The sequence below is a fragment of the Pongo pygmaeus genome, chromosome 8 (assembly GCF_028885625.2).
Source record: "Pongo pygmaeus isolate AG05252 chromosome 8, NHGRI_mPonPyg2-v2.0_pri, whole genome shotgun sequence".
NCBI lineage: Eukaryota > Metazoa > Chordata > Mammalia > Primates > Hominidae > Pongo > Pongo pygmaeus.
Window position 1 is genome coordinate 26,820,542 of NC_072381.2, and position 23,002 is coordinate 26,843,543.

Below are 23,002 nucleotides of genomic sequence, written 5' to 3' on the forward strand. Positions count from 1 at the left end.
ATTCATATTCATAATTCACAGTGAGGAAACCTGAAAGTTGCTACCAGCTACTAATAAATGAAAGGTGGGGAAGGGCTGCTGTGGGGGCGGGGCCGCTGTGGGGGCGGGGCTGCTGTGGGGCAGGGCCTTGTGAGCCAGTGCCTGGACTCCCACATCACAAATGGAAGGGCTGCGCGTGAGGGGAACTCAAGGCCTGATTGGTTCCTCCTAAGCAGGACGCGATCTGGTTGGCAAGGCAACCAGTCTTCAGTTAGTGCCTTCAGTGGGTGCCTTCAGTTGGTGGCATTTGGTTGCCTTTCCTGGGGAGAGGTGGCAGGTGCTCAGCTCTGCAGGCGTGGGGGCAAGCGAAGGCCCAAGCTTTCCGAGAAGAGCAGAGGTGCCCCATGGGGATCACGCTAACTTGTCGCATGTGCACCAAAGCCATCCCCAGGCAGGACCCACGCAGGGCTTCTGCGGAGCGGTCTTGCGGCTCTGACATCTATGAGTTGGCAGCCAGGAAAGGCGCAGGCCCCAGCACAGAGGAGCAGAGGCACCCGGAAAAAGCTGTCCCTTAATGCCAGCCCCAAGCGGGGCCAGCTCAGGATGCGGTGTTTGGAGCCGTCCTGCAGCTCTGAGATCCATGAGGTGGCGGTGGGAAAAGCGCCAGACTCCACTGATTTGGAGCCTGCCCAGTCTGATTCAGGAGCCTTGACTAGCAGCACATTCGCGACCCGAAGACGCCAAAAGGTGGGGAGACTACAGATACCGCTTGGCCTCAGGAGCTCCTTTGGCAGTTGCTCACCCATGGTTCCCCCTAGAGGCACCCATAGCCTAGGGCTCCTCCCTCCTGCTCCTAGTTCACTTTCCTAGGCCCAGGCCCCAAGCAGGAGGACTTGCTCTAACTCCACTCCCCACTCCTTCTTTCCCTGTTGCGTCCAGCCGGTTACTTTTCATTGCTCTGCCCAAATGCTCACTTCTGGGCCCTTTTCTTCTTTTCTTAGGCTGATCAAAACTAAGTTTTCAAAATACAAAATGGATGCTACAGATTTCATTACGGTAGAGGAAATGTCTGACAGCTCTTGTATTTAAACTTAAGTAGCCACATTGGGACTCCCAATTTCATATCTTGAGTTCTAGAGCAGAGCTCTCTCTCCTAAAGTAATGGCTGAGGGTTAGAGGTACTCTTCTTCATTCTAATAATAAAAAATGATTTCTTGTAGAGACAGGGTCTCACTGTGTTCCCCAGGCTGGTCTCAAACCCCTGGTCTCAAGTGATTCACCCATGTTGGCCTCCCACTTTGTTGGGATGACAGGCAAGAACCACCACACCTGGCCTTTGGAGGTGTTCCTGCTTTGTGTATTTTGGCTAGTCTTCCTGCACAACTGTCAGTAAGATGCTCCTGCAACATAGTTCCAAAGCTTTCTGCACAAATTCAGTGGATATTATGATTTTTTACATGCAACAGCCCCTCTATTTATTGCAGAGAAGCTGGACAATTCATACTTAGTAACATACGGCCTAGCAAATTTCACTTCTTGATCAACACACCTGTTAAAAGGTGATGCTTGTGGTCTAAATATGTAGATTCCTCACCATCCTCAAGGAAAAGAGAACCACTGCAAGGCAACCTGGAAGGGAGTTTAGGATTGTTCTGAGGCAGTGCAAGCCATTGAAATTCACACAGGAGGGGGTAGAAAAGAGAATCCACATGTTCTGATCCCTCCATGTTTTGGGTATAACTCGATCCTCCTTAATTTGCACCATTTTTGGCGTCAGAGAAAACTGGATTTGAACCCCATTTCTATCACTCTTTATGATGTGATGGTGAATGTGTTTTTAACTTGTCTGAGCCTCAGTTTGCTCATCTATAGAAAATGTGACTGTTATGAGGATTCCATAAGGTAAATGTGTAAATACCATGGCAAAATCCTTGTAATGTAAAAGACAGGGTTTCTATGAGGCTTCTACAAGGTAAGTGTAGGCTGGAGTGCAATGGCGTGATCTCAGCTGACTGCAACCTCTGCCTCCTGGGTTGAAGCGACTCTCCTGCCTCAGCCTCCCGAGTACCTGGGACTACAGGCGCCCACCACCACGCCCAGCTAATTTTTATATTTTTAATAGAGACGGTGTTTCACCATGTTGGCCAGAATGGTCTCAATCTCTTGACCTCATCACCCGCTGGCCTGAGCATCTGAAAGTGCTGGGATTACAGGTGTGAGCCACGATGCCCGGGCTCTCTCATTTTTTAGACCATTAGTTTTTAGACCAAGTTTATGAAATTGGGGATACTTGTATTTCTTACACAATCAAACCAATGATCAGAAAGACTAAATAAATCACCATAGTCACAAAGCAGTTCACAATACATTTACTGGGTAATTTCTAGTTAAAAGGAGCAATGAGGATCACATTGAAAATTTTCTATTATGTGGTGGTTTTCACTTACATAATCCTCTTGGTCTTTTGAAGCCACAGATTCTAAGTTGCTCTATCAAAGTGATCATTAGGAAAATGTGATATACTTCATGTGTAAATTTTAGAAAATTTCTTCTGTTAGTCTTGTTAATTTGATTGAACATGTGTGTTATTTTCAAAAATGTAAATGGAACATTAGTGGATTGGGGATATATGTGTATATATGAAATATGAGTTGACATTATAGAGTAGGCTTAGCTCATGGCAATGTTTTTTCCTGAAAGCACGTGCAGAAATCACTCTTATTTCTAGTTTGTTAATGTTTCAGAGATTATTGGGGAAAAGGGGGTTCTATGAATCTCAGACACTGTGTGAGGTAGATTTGGTTTCAGCAATTTTAGCAACATTCATTGTAAGCTGATGATCCCTCGGAACTTCATCACAGTGAGAAACCTGAAAGGTCCCAGCAGCCAGCAATGAATGAAAGGTGGGGTGGGGCCGCTGAAAGGGTGTGGCCTTGTGAGCCATGTGCCTGTGCTCTCAAGTTCCAAGTTTGTGGGGATGCATGCAGGGGATTCTGGACCTGATTGTTTCCTCTGGACCAGGATGTGGTCTGGTTGGCAGGGCAACTGGCCTTCACTTGGTGGCCTTCAGTTGTGCCCTCATTGGTTGCCTTTGGTTAGTGCCCTCGGTTGGTACCCTCAGTTGTTTCTCTTCAATTGGTGGTCCTCAGTTGATGGTCTTCAGTTGTTGGGCAGTGGTGGAGGGAGGATGAATCCATTTGTGCTCTCTCCTCCCCCAGGCAGAGCTCTCAGGCTTGTTGCCTCCAGGCCCTTCTAAAAGAAACCAGACAGGTTGGCAGGTTTTTCTTAGCGGACAAGTCAGCTCAGGGTATGGCGGTTACGTGGGGTGTGGGCTGCTAGCTCAGTGCTGCCCCATGGCACAGGGCTGCCCCTGCCAGCCATGCTTTTGGAAGGAAGAGGTGATAGGTGTTGAGGTCTGCAGACTTAGGGGCAAGCGAAGGCCCAAGCTGCCGGAGAAGAGCAGAGGTGCCCCATGGGGACCACACTGAACTGTCGCATGTGCACCAAAGCCAGCCCCAATCAGGGCCAGCACAAGGGTTCTGCAGAGCCAAACTGTGGCTCTGAGTCTACAAGTGTGCAGACAGTGAAGGCACAAGCTGCGATATATAGGAGCAGAGATGCCCTGAACACGCTGTCCCCCAATGCCAGCCACAACGGGGCCAGCTCAGGGTGCCATGGGTGAAGCCGTCCTGAAGCTCTGAGATCCACGAGGTGGTGATGGCAGTAGCGCCGGACTCCACTGCTATGGAGCCTGCCCAATCGAAGTTGCGAGCCAGCGAGGGACCTGACAGCAGCACATTGGCAACCAGAAGATGCCCAAAGGTAGGGAGGTGACAGATACTGCTTAAATTCAGGACCTCCTCTGTCCATTGCTGGCCCAAGTTTCCCCCAAAGGCATCCAAAGCCTCAGTTTACTCATCTATAATAGATGTGATTGTTTTGACATTTCCATAAGGTAAGTGTGTAAAAACCACGGCAAAATGCTTGTAATTTGACAAAGAGCATTTCTATGAGTCTTCTATATGGTAAGTGTATAAAAATCTGGATGCAATACCTATAATTTTTTTCGATGTTCAGTACATGGAGAAGGAGGATTATTTTTTCTCATCTAATTTTCAGAGCAAGTTTATAAAATTGGTGATACTCATATTTCTTAGACAATCCAACCAATGTTCAGAAAGAATAAATAGATAATCAAGGTCACACAGCAATTCACAATGCATTCACTGGGTAATTTCTAGTTAAAGGTAGCAATGATTTTCACATTGAAAATGTTGCATTATGTTGTGGTTTTCTCTTACATAATTCTCTTGGTGTTTTGAAACCATATATTCTAAGTTGCTCTATCAAAGCAATCATCAGAAAAATGTGATGTACTTAGTGTGTAAATGTTAGAAAATTTCTTGTGTTACTTTCATTAATTTGATTGAACATATGTGTTATTCTCAAAAATGTAAATCGAATATATGTGGATCGGATATATATATGCGTATGTGAAATATGACTTGTCATTATAGAGTAGGCCTAGCTCATGGCAATGTTTTTTTCTGAAAGCACCTGCAGAAATCTCTTATTTTTAGTTTGTTAATGTTTCAGAGATTATGGGGGAAAAGGGATTCTATGAATCCCAGACACTGCGTGAGGCAGATTTGGTTTCAGTAATTTTAGCATCATTCATTGTAAGGTGATGATCCCTAGGCACTTCTTCTCAGTGGGAAACCTGAAAGGTCCTAGGAGCCAGCAGTGAATGAAATGTAGGGTGGGGCCCCTTCAGGGCAGGGCCTTGTGAGCCATGTGCTTGTGCTCTCAAGTTCCAAGTTTGTGGGAATGCATGCAGGGATTCTGGACCTGATTGTTTCCTCTGAACCAGGATGGGATCTGGGTGGCAGGGCAACTGGCCTTCACTTGGTGGCCTTCAGTGGGTGTCCTCATTGGTTGCCTTCAGTTAGTGCCCTCAATTGGTACCCTCAGTTGTTTCTGTTCAGTTGTTGGTCCTCAGTTGGTGGTTTTCAGTTTTTGGGCAGTGGTGGAAGGAGGAAGAATCCGTTTGTGCTCTTTCCTCCCCCAGTCACAGCTCTCAGGCTTGTTGTGTCCAGGCCCTTCTAAAATAAACCAGACAGGTTGGCAGGTTTTTTTTAGCAGACAAGTCAGCTCAGGGTACAGAGGTGACATGGGGTGAGGGATGCTAGTGAAATGCCACCCCATGGCCCAGTGCTGCATGTGCCAGCCATGCTTTTGGAAGGAAGAGGCGATAGGTCTTCAGATCTGCAGATATGGGGACAAGCGAAGGCCCACGCTCACCGAGAAGAGCAAGGGTGCCCCATGGGGACCACACTGAACTGTCGCATGTGCACCAAAACCTGCCCCAGTCAGGGCCAGCACAAGGGTTCTCCAGAGAAAGCCTGTGGCTCAGACATCTACGAGTGTGCAGACAGCGAAGGCACAGATTGCGATATAGAGGAGCAGAGGCGCCCTGAACATGCTGTCCCCCAATGCCAGCCACAAGTGGGGCTATCTCAGGTTGTGGTGGGTGAAGCCGTCCTGCACCTCTGGGATCCAAGAGGTGGAGGTGGCAGTAGCACCGGACTCCACTGCTTTGGAGCCTGCCCAATCGAATTTGGGATCCAGCGAGGGACCTGACAGCAGCAGGTTGGCCACCAGAAGACGCCCAAAGGTAGGGAGCAAACACATAGTGCTTAATTTCAGAAGATCCTCTCATTGTTGCTGGCCCAAGATTCCCCCAGAGGCATCCAAAGCCTCAGTTTTCTCATCTATAAAAGATGTGATTGTTATGAGGCTTCCATAACGTAAGTGTGTAAAAACCATGGCAAAATGCTTGTAACGTAAAAGACAGGGTTCCTATGAGGCTTCTATAAGGTAAGTGTGTAAAAATCTGGGCACAATACCTATAATTTTTTAAGTGTTCAGTATATGGTGAAGGAGGATTATTTTTTCTCATCTAATTTTCAGAGCAACTTTATAAAATTGGTGGTACTCATATTTCTTAGAAAATCTAACCAATGATCAGAAAGAATAAATAGATAACCAAAGTCACAAAGCAATTCACAATGCATTGATTAGGTAATTTCTAGTTAAAAGTAGCAATGATTTTCACATTGAAATTTTTGTATTATATTGTTGTTTTCTCTTCCATAATCCTCTTGGTGTTTGGAAACCAGATTCTAATTTGCTCTATCAAAGCGATCATCAGAAAAATGTGATGTACTTAGTGGGTAAATGTTAGAAAATTTCTTGTGTTACTCTCATTAATTTGATTGAACATATGTGTTATTCTCAAAAATGTAAATCGAATATATGTGGTTTGGATATATATATGCATATATGAAATATGACTTGACATTATGGAGTAGGCTTAGCTCATGGCAATGTTTTTTTCTGAAAGCACCTGCAGAAATCTCTCTTATTTTTAGTTTGTTAATGTTTCAGAGATTATGGGGGAAAGGCGATTCTATGAATCCCAGACACTGCGTGACACAGATTTGGTTTCAGTAATTTTAGCATCATTCATTGTAAGGTGACAATCCCTAGGAACTTCTTCACAGTGAGAAACCTGAAATATCCTAGCAGGCAGCAATGAATGAAAGGTGGGGCGGGGCCTCTGAAAGGGCAGGGTCTTGTGAGCCACGAGCTTGTGCTCTCAAGTTCCAAATTTGTGGGGATGCATGCAGGGAATTCTGAACCTGATTGTTTCCTCTGAACCAGGATGTGGTCTGGTTGGCAGGGCAACTGGCCTTCACTTGGTGGCCTTCAGTGGGTGCCCTCATTGGTTGCCTTCAGTTGGTACCCTCACTTGGTGCTCTTCAGTTGGTACCCTCAGTTGGAGCTCTTCAGTTGGTGGTCCTCAGTTGGAGGTCTTCAGTTGGTGCTCTTCAGTTGGTGGTCTTCAGTTGGTGGTCTTCAGTTGTTGGGCAGTGGTGGAAGGAAGATGAATCCATTTGTGCTCTCTCCTTCCCGAGTCACAGCTCTCAGTCTTGTTGTATCCAGACCCTTCTAAAATAAACCAGACAGATTGGCAGGGTTTTTTTTTAGCAGACATGTCAGCTCAGGGTATGGGGGTGATGTGGGGTGTCAGCTACTAGCGCATTGCTGCCCCATGGCTCAGGGCTGCCTGTGGCAGCCATGCCTTTGCAAGGAAGAGGTGATAGGTGGCAAGTGAAGGCCCAGATGCCCAAGAAGAGCAGCAGTGCCCCACGTGGACCACACTAAACTGTCGCATGTGCACCAAAGGCAGCCCCAATCAGGGCCAGCACAATTGTTCTCCAGAGCCAGCCTGTGGCTCTCACATCTACGAGTGTGCAGACAGCGAAGGTGCAGACTGCAATATACAGGAGCAGAGGTGCCCTGAACACACTGTCCCCCAATGCCAGTGGCAAGTGGGGCTAGCTCAGGCTGCGGTGGGTGAAGCCGTACTGCAGCTCTGGGATCCACGAGGTGGAGGTGGCAGTAGCGCCAGACTCCACTGCTTTGGAGCCTGCCCAGTTGAAGTTGGGAGCCAGCGAGGGACATGACTGCAGTACACTGACAACCAGCAGATGCCCAAAGGTAGGGAGGCAATGGATACTGCTTAAGTTCAGAAGATCCTCTGGCCATTGCTGGCTCGTTTCCCCCAGAGACATCCAATGCCTCAGTTTTCTCATCTATAAAAGATGTGATTGTTTTGAAGCTTACATAAGGTAAGTGCATAAAAACCATGACAAGATGCTTGTAACTTAAAAGAGAGGGTTCCTATGAGGCTTCTATAAGGTAAGTGTGTAAAAATCTGCACACAATACCTATAATTTTTTAAGTGTTCAGTATGTGAAGAAGGGGATTATTTTTTCTCATCTAATTTTCAGAGCAAGTTTATAAAATTGGTGATACTCATATTTCTCAGACAATCAAACCAATGATCAGAAAGAATAAATAGATAACCAAGGTCACAAAGCAGTTCACAATGCATTCATTGGGTAATTTCTAGTTAAAAGGAGCAATGAGGATCACATTGAAAACTTTGTATTAGGTGGTGGTTTTCTCTTCCATAATCCTCTTGGTCTTTTGAAACCACAGATTCTAAGTTGCTCTATTAAACCCTTCATTAGAGAAATGTGATGTATTAGTGTGTAAATTTTAGAAAATTTCTTCTGTTAGTCTTGCTAATTTGATTGAACATATGTGTTATTTTCAAAAATGTAAATGAAATATATATATATATTGGATTTATATGTGTATATATGAAATATGACTTGTCATTATAGAGTAGGCTTAGCTCATGGCAATGTTTTTTTCAGAAAGCACCTGCAGAAATCACTCATATTTTTAGTTTGTTAATGTTTCAGAGATTATGGGGCAAAGGAGATTCTATGAATCTCAGACACTGTGTGAGGCAGATTTGGTTTCAGTAATTTTAGCATCATTCATTGTAAGGTGATGATCCCTAGGCACTTCTACTCAGTGGGAAACCTGAAAGGTCCTAACAGCCAGCAATGAATGAAAGGTGGGGCGGGGCCGCTGAAAGGGTGGGGCCTTGTGAGCCATGTGCCTGTGCTCTCAAGTTCCAAGTTTGTGGGGATGCATGCAGGAATTCTGGACCTGATTGTTTCCTCTGAACCAGGATGCGGTCTGGGTGCTGGGGCAACTGGCCTTCACTTGGTGGCTTTCAGTGGGTGTCCTCATTGTTTGCCTTTGGTTAGTGCCCTCAGTTGCTACCCTCAGTTGTTTCTCTTTAGTTGGTGGTCCTCAATTGGTGGTTTTCAGTTGTTGGGCAGTGGTGGAAGGAGGATGATTCTGTTTGTGCTCTCTCCTCTCCCACTCACAGCTTTCAAGCTTGTTGTATCCAGGCCCTTCTAAAATAAACCAGACAGGTTGCCAGGGTTTTTTTTAGCAGACAAGTCAGCTCAGGGTACAGAGGTGACACGGGGTGAGGGATGCTAGTGCAATGCCACCCCACGGTCCAGTGCTGCACATGCCAGCCATGCTTTTGGAAGGAAGTGGTGATAGGTCTTGAGATCTGCAGACTTAGGGGCTAGCAAAGGCCCAAGCTGCCCAAGAAGAGCAGGGGTGCCCCTTGGGGACCACACTGAACTGTCACATGTGCACCAAAGCCAGCCCCAGTCAGGGCCAGCATGAGAATTCTCCAGAGACAGCCTGTGGCTCCGCCATCTACAAGTGTGCAGACAGCGAAGGCGCAGGCCGGGAAATACAGGAGCAGTGGCGCCCGGAACACGCCGTCCCACAATGCCAGCCTCAAGAGGGGCCAGCTCAGGGTGTGGTGGGTAAGGCCATCCTGCAGCTCTGAGATCCGCAAGGTGGAGGTGGCAGTAGGGCCAGACTCCACTGCTTTGGAGCCTGCCCAGTGGAATTTGGAAGCCAGCGAAGGACCTGACAGTAGTACATTGGCAACCAGAAGATGCCCAAAGGTAGGGAGGAAACAGGTACTGCTTAAGTTCAGAAGATCCTCTGGCCGTTGCTGGCCCAAGGTTCCCCCAGAGGCATCCAAAGCCTCAGTTTTCTCATCTATAAATGAAGTGATTGTTACGAGGCTTCTATAAGGTAATTGTGTAAAAACCATGGCAAAATGCTTGTAACTTAAAAGAGAGGGTTACTATGAGGCTTCTATAAGGTAAGTGTGTAAAAATCTGGACACAATACCTATAAATTTTTATGTGTTCAGTATATGGAGAAAGGGATTACTTTTCTCATCTAACTTTTAGAGCAAGTTTATAAGATTGGTGATACTCATATTTCTTAGACAATGAAACCAATGATCAGAAAGAATAAATAGATCACCAAAATCACAAAGCAGTTCACAATGCATTCATTGGGTAATATCTAGTTAAAAATAACAATGATGATCACACTGAAAATTTTCTATTATGTGGTGGTTTTCTCTTACGTAATCCTCTCGGTGTTTCAAAGCCACAGATTCTAAGTTGCTCTACCAAAGTGATCATTAGAAAAGTGTGATGTACTTACTGTGTAAATTTTAGAAAATTTTTTCCGTTAGTCTTGTCAATTTGATTGAACATGTGTGTTATTCTCAAAAATGTAAATGGAACATATGTGGATTGGATATATATGTGTATATATGAAATATGACATGACATTATAGAGTAGGCTTAGCTCATGGCAATGTTTTTTTCTGAAAGCACCTGCAGAAATCACTCTTATTTCTAGTTTGTTAATGTTTCAGAGATTATGGGGGAAAAGGGATTCTATGAATCCCAGAAGACACTGTGTGAGGCAGATTTGCTTTCAGTAATTTTGGCATCATTAGTTGTAAGGTCATGATCCCTAGGAACTTCTTCACAGTGAGAAACCTGAAAGGTCCCAGCAGCCAGCAATGAATGAAAGGTGCGGCAGGGCCCCTTCAGGGCAGGTTCTTGTCAGCCATATGCCTTTTCTCTCAAGTGCCAAGTTTCTGGGGATGCATGCAGGGGATTCTGGACCTGATTGTTTCCTCTGAACCAGGATGCTGTCTGGTTGGCAGAGCAACTGCCCTTCACTTGGTGGCCTTCAGTGAGTGCCCTCATTGGTTGCCTTCAGTTGGTTCCCTCACTTGGTGCTCTTCAGTTGGTACCCTCAGTTAGTGCTTTTCAATTGGTGGTCCTCAGTTGGTGGTCTTCAGTTGTTGGGCAGTGTTGGAAGGAGGATGAATCCGTTTGTGCTTTCTCCTCCCCCAGTCACAGCTCTCAGGCTTGTGGCATCAAGGCCCTCTTAAAATAAACCACACACGTTGGCAGGTTTTTCATTGCAGACAAGTCAGCTCATGGTACGGTGGTCACACAGGGTGCGGGCTGGTATCTACCCAGTGCCAACCCATGCCCCAGCGCTGCCTGCACCAGCAATGCTTTTGCCAGGAAGAGGCAAAAGGTGTTTAGCTCTGTAGACCTGGCGGCAAGCGAAGGCCCATGCTGCCCAAGAATAGCAGGGGTGCCCCATGGGGTCCACACTGAGCTGTCACATAGGCACCAAAGGCAACCCCAATCAGGGCTGGCACAAGGGTTCTGCAGAGCTAGCCTGTGGCTCTGATGTCTACAAGTGTGCAGACAGCGAAGACATAGGCCACGGTATACAGGAGCAGAGGCGCCCAGAACATGCTGTCCCCCAGTGCCAGCCTCAAGCAGGGCTATCTCAGGATGTGGTGGGTGAAGCCGTCCTGCAGATCTGAGAATCATGAGGTGGAGGTGGCACTAGCGCCAACTCCACTGCTTTGGAGCCTCCCCAGTTGAATTTGGGAGCCAGCGAGGGACCTGACAGCAGCACATTGGCCACCAGAAGACACCCAAAGGTAGGGAGGTCACAGAAACTGCTTAAGTTCAGGAGCTCCTCTGTCTATTGCTTGCCCAAGTTTCCCCCAGAGGCATCCAAAGCCTCAGTTTTGTCATCTATAAAAGACATGATTGTTTTGAGGTTTCCAAAAGGTAAGTGTGTAAACACCGTGGCAAAATGCTTGTAATTTAAAAGAGGGGTTTTCTATGAGGCTTCTACATGGTAAGTGTGTAAAAATCTGGGCACAATACCTATAATTTTTTTAAGTGTTTAGTATATGGAGAAGGAGGATTATTTTTTCTCATCTAATTTTCAGAGCAAGTTTATAAAATTGGTGATACTCATATTTCTTAGACAATCTAACCAATCAATCATCAGAAAGAATAAATAGATAACCAAGGTCACACAGCAATTCACAATGCATTCACTGGGTAATTTCTAGTTAAAAGTAGCAATGATTATCACATTGAAAATTTTGTATTATGTTGTGATTTTCTCTTCCATAATCCTCTTGGTGTTTTGAAACCACAGATTTAAGTTGCTCTATTAAAGCAGTCATTAGAAAAATGTGATGTACTTAGTGTGTAAATGTTAGAAAATTTTTTGTATTACTCTTGTTAATTCGATTGAACATATGTGTTATTTTGAAAAATGTAAATTGAATGTATGTGGTTTGGATATTTATATGCATATATGAAATATGACTTGACATTATAGAGTAGGCTTAGCTCATGGCAATGTTTTTCTCTGAAACCAGCTGCAGAAATCTCTCTTACTTTTAGTTTGTTAATGTTTCAGAGATTATGGGGGAAAGGTGATTCTATGAATCCCAGACACTGCATCAGGGCAGATTTGGTTTCAGTAATTTTGGCATCATTCATTGTAAGGTGATGATCCCTAGGCACTTCTTCACAGTGAGCAACCTGAAAGCTCCCAGCAGCCAGCAATGAATGAAAGGTGGGGCGGGGTCTCTGAAAGAGTGGGGCCTTGTGAGCCATATGCTTGTGCTCTCAAGTTCCAAGTTTGTGAGGATGCATGCAGGGAATTCTGAACCCGATTGTTTCCTTTGAACCAGGATGCGGTCTGGTTGGCAGGGCAACTGGCCTTCACTTGGTGACCTTCGGTGGGTGCCCTCATTTGTTGCCTTCCTCACTTGGTGCCCTTCACTTGGTACCCTCAGTTGTTTCTCTTCAGTTGGTTGTCCTCAGTTGGTGGTCTTCAGTTGTTGGGCAGTGGTGGAAAGAGGATGAATCCATTTGTGCTCTCTCCTCCCTGAGTCACAGCTCTCAGGCTTGTTGTATCCAGGCACTTCTAAAATAAACCAGACAGATTGGCAGGGTTTTTTTTAGCAGACATGTCAGCTCAGGGTGTGGGGGTGATGCGGGGTGTCAGCTACTAGTGCATTGCCACCCCGTGGCTCAGGGCTGCCTGTGGCAGCCATGCCTTTGCAAGGAAAAGGCGATAGGTGGCAAGTGAAGGCCCAGCTCCCAGAGGAGAGCAGGGGTGCCCCAAGTGGACCACACTAAACCGTTGCATGTGCACCAAAGCAGCCCCAATCAGGGCAAGCACAAGTGTTCTCCAGAGCCAGCCCGTGGCTCTGACATCTACAAGTGTGCAGGCAGCGAAGGCACAGGCTGCGATATACAGGAGAAGAGGCACCCTGAACAGCAGTACCCCAATGCCAGCCGCAAGCGGGGCTAGCTCAGGGTGTGGTGGGTGAAGCAGCTCTGGGATCCATGAGGCGTAGGTGACAGTAGCGCCGGACTCCACTGCTTTGGAGCCTGCCCAGTCGAATTTGGGAGCCAGCGAGGGACCTGACCGCAGTACACTGGCAACCAGAAGATGCCCAAAGGTAGGGAGGCAATGGATACTGCTTAAGTTCAGAAGATCCTCTGGCCGTTGCTGGCTCAAGTTTCCCCCAGAGACATCCAAAGCCTCAGTGTTCTCATCTGTAAAAGATGTGATTGTTATGAAGCTTCCATAAGGTAAGTGCGTAAAAACCATGGCAAGATGCTTGTAACTTAAAAGAGAGGGTTTCTCTGAGGCTTCTATAAGGTAACTGTGTAAAAATCTGGACACAATACCTATAATTTTTTAAGTGTTCAGTGTACGGAGAAGGAGGATTTTTTTTCATCCAATTTTTAGAATGAGTTTATAAGATTGGTGATACTCATGTATCTTTGACAATCAAACCAATGAACAGAAAAAATAAATAGCTCACCAAAGTCACAAAGCAGTTCACAATGCATTCACTGGGTAATTTCCAGTTAAAAGGAGCAATGAGGATCACATTGAAAATTGTGTATTATGCGGTAGTTTTCTCTTACATAATCCTCTTGGTGTTATGAAACCACAGATTCTAAGTTGCTCTATCAAAGTGATCATTAGGAAAATGTGATATACTTCATGTGTAAATTTTAGAAAATTTCTTCTCTTAGTCTTGTTAATTTGATTGAACATATTTGTTATTTTCAAAAGTGTAAATGGAACATATGTGGATTGGGGATATATGTGTGTATATGAAATATGACTTGACATTATAGAGTAGGCTTAGCTCATGGCAATGTTTTTTTCTGAAAGCACCTGCAGAAATCACTCTTATTTCTAGTTTGTTAATGTTTCAGAGATTATGGGGGAAAAGGGGTTCTATGGATCTCAGACACTGCATGAGGTAGATTTGGTTTCAGTAATTTTAGCAACATTCATTGTAAGGTGATGATCCCTAGGAACTTCTTCACAGTGAGAAACCTGAAAGGTCCTAGCAGCCAGCAATGAATGAAAGGTGGGGTGGGGCTGCTGGCAGGGTGGGGCCTTGTGAGCCATGTGCCTGTGCTCTCAAGTTCCAAGTTTGTGGGGATGCATGCAGGGGATTCTGGACCTGATTGTTTCCCCTGAACCAGGATGTGGTCTGGTTGGCAGGGCAACTGGCCTTCACTTGGTGGCCTTCAGTGGGTGCCCTCATTGGTTGCCTTCAGTTAGTGCCCTCAGTTGTTACCCTCAGTTGTTTCTCTTCAGTTGGTGGTCCTCAGTTGGTGGTCTTCAGTTGTTGGGCAGTTGTGGAGGGAGGATGAATCTGTGGTCTCTCTGTCCCAGTCACAGCTCTCAGGCTTGTTGCCTCCAGGCCCTTCTAAAATAAACCACACAGGTTGGCAAGGTTTTTTTAGCAGACACTTCAACTCATGGTATGGGGGTGACACAGGGTGAGGGCTGCTAGTGCAATGCTGCCCCATAGCCCAGGGCTGCCCTTGCCAGCAATGCTTTTGCCAGGAGGAGGCTAGAGGTGTTCAGCTCTGCAGACTTGGGGGCAAGCGAAGGCCCAAGCTGCCGGAGAAGAGCAGGGGTGCCCCGTGGGGTCCACACTGAACTGTCGCACGTGCACCAAAGGCAACCCCAATCAGGGCTGGCATAAGAGTTCTGCAGAGCCAGCCCGTGGCTCTGACATCCACCAGCGTACAGACAGTGAAGACACAGGATGCGATATACAGGAGCAGAGGCACCCGGAACATGCTGTCCCCCAATGCCAGCCACAAGCCAGGCCAGCTCAGGGTGCGCTGGGTGAAGCTCTCCTGAAGCTCTGAGATCCACGAGGTGGAGGTGGCTGTAGCACAGGACTCCACTGTTTTTGAGGCTGCCCAACTGAATTTGGGAGCCAGCGAGGGTCCTGACAGCAGCACATTGGACACCAGAAGATGCCAAAAGGTAGGGAGGTGACGCACACCACTTAAGTTCAGGTGCTCCTCTGGCTGCTGATGGCCTACGGTTCCCCAAGAGGCATCCAAAGCCTCAGTTTTCTCGTCTATAAAAGATGTGATTGTTATGCGGCTTCCCTAAGGTAAGTGTGCGAAAACCATGGCAAAATGTTTGTAATGTAAAAGAGAGGGTTTCTATGAGGCTTTTATAAGGTAAATGTGTAAAAATCTGGACACAATACCTGTAATTTAGGTCACTGTAACCTCTGCCTCCTGGGTTCAAGCGATTCTCCTGCCTTAGCCTCCTGAGTAGCTGGGATTAGAGGCTTGTGCCATCAGGCCCGACTAATTTTGTCATTTTTAAGAGAGACGGGGTTTCACCATATTGGTCAAGCTGATCTCGAAGTTCTGACCTCAGGTGATCCACTCATATTGGCTTCCCTAAGTAGTGGGTTTACAGGCATGAGCCACCATCCCCAGCCAAAAATTTCATTTATTGATCAACAACCCTTTTTCTAAGGAGATGCTTGTGGTCTAAATATGCAGATTCCCAGTCATTACCAAGAAGAAGGGAATGACTGCAAGGCAACCTGGGAGGGAGTTTAGGATTGTTCTGAGGCTGTGAAAGTCATTGAAATTCACACGTAAGAGGATAGAGAAAGGGAATCCACATGTTTGATCCCTCCATGTACGGGGTATAACTTGGTCTTCATTAAGTTGCACCACTTTTGGCATCAGAGAGAACTGGATTTGAATCCCACTTCCAACACTCATTAGGACATGATCGTGAATGTGTCTTTAACTCCTCAGAGCCTCACTTTGCTTATCTATAAAAGAGGGGATTCTTATGAGGCTTCCATAAGGTAAATGAGTAAAAATTTGGGTGGACAAAATGCCTGTAATTTAAAAGATAGGGTTGTTATGAGGCTTCGATAAGGTAAGTGTGTAAAAATCTGGACATAATGTCTATAATTTTGTTAGTGTTCAATATATAGAGAAGGATTATTTTTCTCTCCTTTAATTTTTAGAGCAAGTTTATAAAATGGTGTTACTCATATTTTTGAGATAATCAAACCAAGAATCACAAAGATTAAATGAGTCGCCATAGTCACAAAGCAGTTCACAATACATGTCCTGGGTATTTGCCAGTTAAAAGTAGCAATGATGATCACGTTTAAAATCTTGTATTATGTGGTGCTTTTCTCTTACGTAAGCCTCTTTGTTTGTTGAAGCCATAGATTCTAAGTTGTTGTATCAAAGTGATCACTAGAAAACTGTGATATACTTAGTGTATACATTTCAGAAAATGTCCTCTATTACTCTTGTTAATTTCACTGAATATGTGTGTTATTTTAAAATATGTAAATGGAGTATATGTGGATTGAATATATATGTATATATATATATGAAATATGATTTGACATTTAGTGTAGGTGTACCTCATGGCAATGCAATGTGTTTTTCTGAAAGCACATGCAGAAATCTGTCATTTCTCAGGTTGAAAAATCTCAGAGGTTACAGGGGAAAGGGGGTCTCTGAATCCCAGATAGTATATGAGGCAGATTTGGGTTCAGTAATTTTAGCATCATTCATTGTAAGGTGATGATCCCTAGGAACTTCATCACAGTGAGCAACATGAAAGGTCCTAGCAGCCAGCAATGAATGAAAGGTGGGGCGGGTCCACTGGCAACGTAGGGCCTTGTGAGCCTGGTGCTTGAGCTCTCAATTCCAAGTTGGCAGGACACATGCAAAGGATTCTGGGCCTGATGGTTTGCTCTAACCAGGATGCGTTCTGGTTGGCAGGGCAACTGGCCTTCACTTGGTGGTCTTCAGTGGGTGCCCTTATTGGCTGCCTTCGGTTGGTGCCCTTGGTTGGTACCCTCAGTTGGTACCCTCAGTTGTTTCTCTTCAGTTGGTGGTCTTCAGTTGTTGGGCAGTGGTGGAAGGAGGATGAATCCGTTTGTGCTTTCTCCTTCCCGAGTCACAGCTCTCAGGCTTGTTGCCTCCAGGCCCTTCTAAAATAAACCAGACAGGTTGGCAGTTTTTTTTTTTAGCAGACAAGTCAGCTCAGAGTATCGGGGCAACATGGAGTGCAGGCTGCTAGTGCAGTGCCGCCCCATGGCCCAGGGCTGCCCGTGCCAGCAATGCTTTTGCCAGGAGGAGGCGAGAGGTGTTCAGCTCTGCAGACCTGGGGGCAAGCGAAGGCCCAAGCTGCCTGTGAAGAGCAGGTGTGCCCCATGGGGACCACACTGAACTGTCACATGTGCACCAAAGCCCGCCCCAGTCAGGGCCGGCACAAGGGTTCTGCAGAGCCAGCCTGTCGCTCTGACCTCTACCAGCATACAGACAGCAAAGACGCAGGATGCAATATACAGGAGCAGCGGCGCCCAGAACATGCTGTCCTCCAATGCCAGCCACAAGTGGGGCCAGCTCAGGGTGTGGTGGGTGAAGCCATCCTGCAGCTCTGTGATCCACAAGGCAGAGGTGGCAGTAGTGCAGGACTCCACTGCTTTGGAGGCTGCCCAGTCGAATTTGGGAGCCAGCGAGGGTCTTGACAGCAGCACATTGGACACCAGAAGACAACCAAAGGTAGGGAGGTGGCAGATACTGCTTAAGTTCAGGAGCTCCTCTGGCCATTGCTGACCCAAGGTTCCCCGAAAGGCATCCACAGCCTGGGGCTCCTTCCTCCTGCCTGGAGTTTGCTTTCCTAGGCCTAAACCCCAAGCAGGAGGACTGGCTCTGCCTCGAGTCCTCACCCCTTCTTCTTTCCCTGCTGTTTCCAGCTGGTTTCTTACTTTCCTCCTACCTACCCCAATGCCCAGTTCTGTTTCCTCCTCTTCTTCCCCCAGGCTGGCTGAAAACTAAGTTTCAAAATACAAAATGCATACTACAGATTTCATTGCTGTAGATGAAATGCTGATAGCTTTTCTATTTAAACTCTGGTTGTTCTCTTCATTTCTTTAAACATTAGAATAATTAAGCCTCATGATAGATGTGCCTTTGTAACTTGAAAGTACAGTACTCAATTTTCACAATTCAAAAAAATTTTTTAATTTTTCTTTTCATAAATTTTTGGCAAACAGGTAGTATTTAGTTACTTGAGTAACTTCTTTAGTGGAGATTTGTGAGATTTTGGTGCACCCATCACCCAATCAGTACACACGGAATCCAATTTGTAGTCTCTTATCTTTCTCCCCCTTCCCACCGTTTTCCCCTGATATCATTCTTCTTTTTGAGACTGAGTCTCATTCTGTCACCCAGGCTGGAATGCTATGTCGTGATGTCAGCTTGCTGCAACCCTTGCTTCCCGAATTCATGTGGTCCTCCTGCTTCAGCCTCCCGAGTAGCTGGGATTAGAGGCGTGGGTCATGACGCCCGACTACATTTTTTGTATTTTTAGTAGTGACTGGGTTTCACCAAATTGGCCAGTCTGTTCTCGAACTCCTGACCTCAAGTGATCTGCCTGCCTTGGCCTCCCCTAGGGCTGGGATTACAGGAATCAGCCACTAGAACCCAGCCAAACTTCCCCCCACCCCACCTTTTTGTTTTGTTTTGTTTTTTTCTAATCTCCTGAAGGCATTCTTTGAGTTGTCATGTAGATTAATGGGTTTCTCACATTACTGGAAAACTAGTTGAAGAAATAAACAGGCAGTTTGTGAATATTAAACAGAACAGTGGTGCTGAGCATGGCTAAAGCATCTCTGCATTCACAGGAAGAGGAGCGGAAGACCTTCTGGTGTGGACTGGGCAGCAATTCACTTGCAGGAGAAACAGCCCGGGTGTGGAGAGGTGGCCATCCTTTGCGGGATCATTTCTAAGGAGCCAAGAAATCAAAATAGAACTTCTTCCATCTGATTCTCTAACAACGGCAGACCTTCCATGAGACAAGCTTTGTGTCAAAAGGACAAATTAAAAGGCAAGAAAATAAAATCGTAATAGCAGGACTTTTGGGGAAAACAAAACAAAACAAAAAACACATCTAATTCCAGATTATTTCAAGGACCCGCACATTTTGCCCAAATCTCTGTCTATTGTTTCTGTGTCCAATGTACTCTTTGTTGTTGTTGTTGTTGTTGTTTTTTCTTGGCTTGTTGTTGTTGTTGTTGTTGTTAAGACTGGGTCTCGCCCTGTCGCCAGGCTGGAGAGCAGTGGTGTGATCTCGGCTCACTGCAATCTCTGCCTCCCGGGTTCAAGCCATTCTCCTGCCTCAGCCTCCTGAGTAGCTGGGACTACAGGCATGTGCCACCACACCCAGCTAATTTTTGTATTTTTAGTAGAGACAGGGTTTCACCATGTTGGCCAGGATGGTCTCAGTCTCTTGACCTCGTGATCTGCTCGCCTTGCCTTCCTGAAGTGCAGGGATTACAGGCATGAGCCACCGCACCCAGCTCAATATACTCTTTGTTAAGGACAATGTTCAAAAGTTGTTCCTGTACTCAGCACGGTATGAAACTAGATAAATACATTTAAGGGAAATCAACAATAGAATTTTTTTGAAAGAAAATTGGTTTTCAAGGTTAATTCTTCAATTATCAAAAGCTTTTCAAAAGTAAAACATACTATTCCTCTCCACAATTCCAATTAATCCAGACCCTCCTCAGTGGGCTTACTCACCTTTCTGAATCTTTTGCTGAATCTCATGTAAAGTTTTGTCACAGAACCTCAGATTTTTCATGAGGTTTTGTGTACCATGTCATACCTGTGAATTGCTCTCTTTGCTTTTCATTTATTTATTTATTTATTTTTTTGTAAGAAGTAGCCAGGAAGTATCTTTCTTTGCTTTATAGATGTAAACTGCTTTGTATTTTCAGATTAACTTTCAAGAATGTTGAAAATTCTTTGCTCACTCTTCTTTTCTCACTTCCTCCCTCTCAGGACCTATAAATGGCACCACCCAGCCCAATGGACAGATGCCCCAGGCTGCAGATTCTGTCAGTGCTGTTCTCGAGGAGGCCCAGGCACATGCTGAAACATACAAGGTAAAACCAGTAAGCAGCTGACATACATTACATCCAGCCATCCCCCAAAGTTCTCAACCATTCGCATTGTTCCAATAACTGCTGTTTTAAAAAGAGAAAACAGGCTGGGTACGGTGGCTCATGCCTGTAATCCCAGTACTTTGGGAGGCCGAAGCAGGAGAATTGCTTGAGCTCCGGAGTTCCAGACCTGCCTGGGCGACAGAACAAGGGCTCATCTCTACTAGAAATCAAAAAATTAGCCAGGTGTGGTGGCGTGCACCTGTGGTCCTAGCTACTTGGGTGGCTGAGGTGCTTGAATTGCTTGAGTCCAGGATTTCAAGGCTGCAGTGAGCTGTGATCACACCACTGCACTCCAGCCTACATGACAGATAAAGACTTCGTCTTAAAAAAAAAGAAAAAAAAGATAAAAAAGGACTACACTAAAAATGTGCATTTTCTATTTTCCCCATTAATGTCCTACATACATCCCCAGGGTGATGGAGGAGAAAATACATTGTAAAATAATAGCCAATAGGTATGACATCCTCCATAACATTTTTTCAACCGAATAGATCAATGAGGATTCACTTAAATCTATCTTAAAATCATAGCTAATAATTATGATTTAGTTACTTATCTAGTTCAGAACCTCTCAGTTGACTGTATAAATTCTGTTGAGTATTTCTCACATGTGATTCAAAACAACCTTAAATAACTGTGACAATAGCATATCACCCAGCTAGGACAGGCAGGGTGCTTCACTTTAGCAATTTTTCACTTCTTTCACCCCTTCATTTTGTCCAACAGCCAGTCATGAAAACAACTAAATCTTGGTATTTATTGAACTTCTTATAATTTTGACAACCACTGCAGGCTTGTAAAAGTTGTATTTCTTTAATGTTCTCATTATCTTCTCAAGCCTGCACTTCTCATGCAGTGCCCTTTCAGCTATTATTATTTTCATAATTTTTGTAATGCCAATCGAAGGAAAGCATTTAAAAATGCTGAAAGAAATAAAAGAATCCCAAAATAGAAATCACTTAACTATATGTGAACATCAATACCCAAGCTGCCTGTTCGGAAATTTTTTAAAAAGGAAAAAGTACATCACCAGTTAATTAGCTTATCATGCTAAATGAACTAAATAAAATAGAAACTAAATCAGAAGGCACTTCATTAGAAAAAAAACTTCCAAATTTAATCTTCAGTGGTAACAGGCTATTAAGCGTAGGAAGAAATAAACTGGAACCCTGATGAAATGTAAATTGGAATGATAATTATCACTAAAACAGAGGGATGCAATCCAGCTGCCTGGGGATGTTTCATTATATAAATAAAAATTATTATTATCTATGCCAGTGTTGGCAGGGGAAGGGCTATGTCTCTATTAGACTTTAGCCATATTTGGCATTCTGGTTTCTACCAATAGTGCACTGGTGATTTTTCTTTTCAGAACTCATATATGTATCTCATTTGATCTCATCACAACCTGAGACACAGGTCATAATAGAGACTACGGGGCTCATTTTATACCTGGTGAACCAGCCAACTTTCATGCAGTTGAGAAAAGGTAAACTGTCCAGATGAGGTGGCTCACACCTGTAATTTCAGCACTTTGGGAGGCCGAGGTGGGCAGATCACTTGAGCCCAGGAGTTGGAGACCAGCCTGGGCAACATGGCAAAAAAACATCTCTACAAAAAATACAAAAAATTAGCTGAGCATGGTGGCACATGCTTGTCATCCCAGACACTTGAGAGGCTGAGGCATGAGGATCACTGAGCCCTAGAGGCAGAGGTTGCAGTGAGTCGAGCTTGCACCATTGCACTCCAGCCTGGGTGACACAGCGAGATCCTGTCACAAAAAAAAAAAAAAAAAAGACCAGGTGCGGTGGCTCATGCCTGTAATCCCAGCACTTTGGGAGGCAGAGGCAGGCAGATCATGAGGTCAGGAGTTCGAGACCAGTCTGACCAACATGGTGAAACCCCATCTCCACTAAAAATACAAAAATTAGCTGGACATGGTTGCCAGAGTAGTCCCAGTGACTCGGGAGGCTGAGGCAGGAGAATCACTTGAACCCAGGAGGCGGAGGTTGCAGTGAGCCAAGATGGCACCACTGCACTCCAGCCTGGGCGACAGAGCAAGACTCCGTCTCAATAATAATAATAATAATAATAATAATGGCCATTTAGAGTCATTTCCCTATTCCAGAGCAAAGATGAGCTCATGAACAACCAGGGGTCTCAGTGACTGAAGGTTGGAGGCTCCCCAGGGGACAGACAGAGACTCACATATCTATGGCATGGTCCTGTCCATTGGGGCTGTTTTGTCAAGAATAAAGAATGCTACTCGGGAGACTCAGGCGGGAGGATTGCTTCAGCTCAGGAGGTCGAGGCTGCAGTGAGCCCAGATCGTGCCATTGCACTGACAGAGTGAGACCCTGTCTCCATAAATTAATAACAATAAATTTAAAATTTCAAAAAATTTAAAATAATAAATGCTGCTGTCGCTTGATTGCAGTATAAGAAGCCAGCCCTCGGAAACCACCAGGAGCCAGGAGCATCCCGGCCCCGCAGGGCCCCAAGTTCAGCCTGCCCCACCCCCTCTGGTGCAGAGGTCCTGGGACACCATCTGCAGCCCCGCCACGCCCTTCAAAGTCAAGGGCACAGGGGGCTGGGGCTTCCCCACCCGGCCTGCCGACTTCCTGATGCCCCAGCAGCCGCCGCAGCCACCGCCACGGTCCCTGGACTACCTAGAGCTCCTGCTGCCGCCCCCGACTTCATGGAGGCCCCCCAGGACTTCGTGCCCCCTCCCCCTGCGGTCGCCAAGAGGCCTCCTATGCCCCACCCCCACAAGAGGCACGAAGCATGAATGTTCAGAAGCCGCAAATGAATAAAATAAATGAATAAAAGTTCAACGTTCTTCCTACGATATTTCTAGAAAGATTACTGGGTCAGTCGATCTGGAGGTCAACACTATAATTAAAAATAGCTCCCAGGGAAGCCGAAAGATTGGACACCCCTGCAGGCTAAATGGAAATTTAAAATGAAGTGAATTTAGTTTTAAAACCAAAATATTTAGTAATTAAAACTGGCAAGGTGTTCTTAATT

General features: G+C 45.5%; 1 protein-coding gene across 6 annotated transcripts; it reads left to right on the forward strand.

The window, feature by feature from the left end:
- The first annotated feature begins 158 nt into the window (after window positions 1-158).
- Window positions 159-22,803, forward strand: LOC129006669 (amyloid beta A4 precursor protein-binding family B member 1-interacting protein-like). Of its 6 annotated transcripts, XM_054436581.1 has the most exons (5): window positions 159-726; window positions 981-3,801; window positions 18,650-18,852; window positions 19,812-19,915; window positions 22,413-22,803. In XM_054436581.1, exons 3-5 carry the CDS (start codon window positions 18,816-18,818, stop codon window positions 22,761-22,763), a joined length of 492 nt encoding a protein of 163 aa, XP_054292556.1. In that variant the 5' UTR covers window positions 159-726; window positions 981-3,801; window positions 18,650-18,815; the 3' UTR covers window positions 22,764-22,803. The 6 variants fall into 6 exon arrangements, with proteins under 6 accessions (XP_054292556.1, XP_054292557.1, XP_054292558.1 ...); XM_054436582.1 differs by having other exon boundaries at window positions 279-3,801; XM_054436583.1 differs by lacking the exon at window positions 981-3,801 and having other exon boundaries at window positions 282-726.
- The last annotated feature ends 199 nt before the right edge of the window (window positions 22,804-23,002 follow it).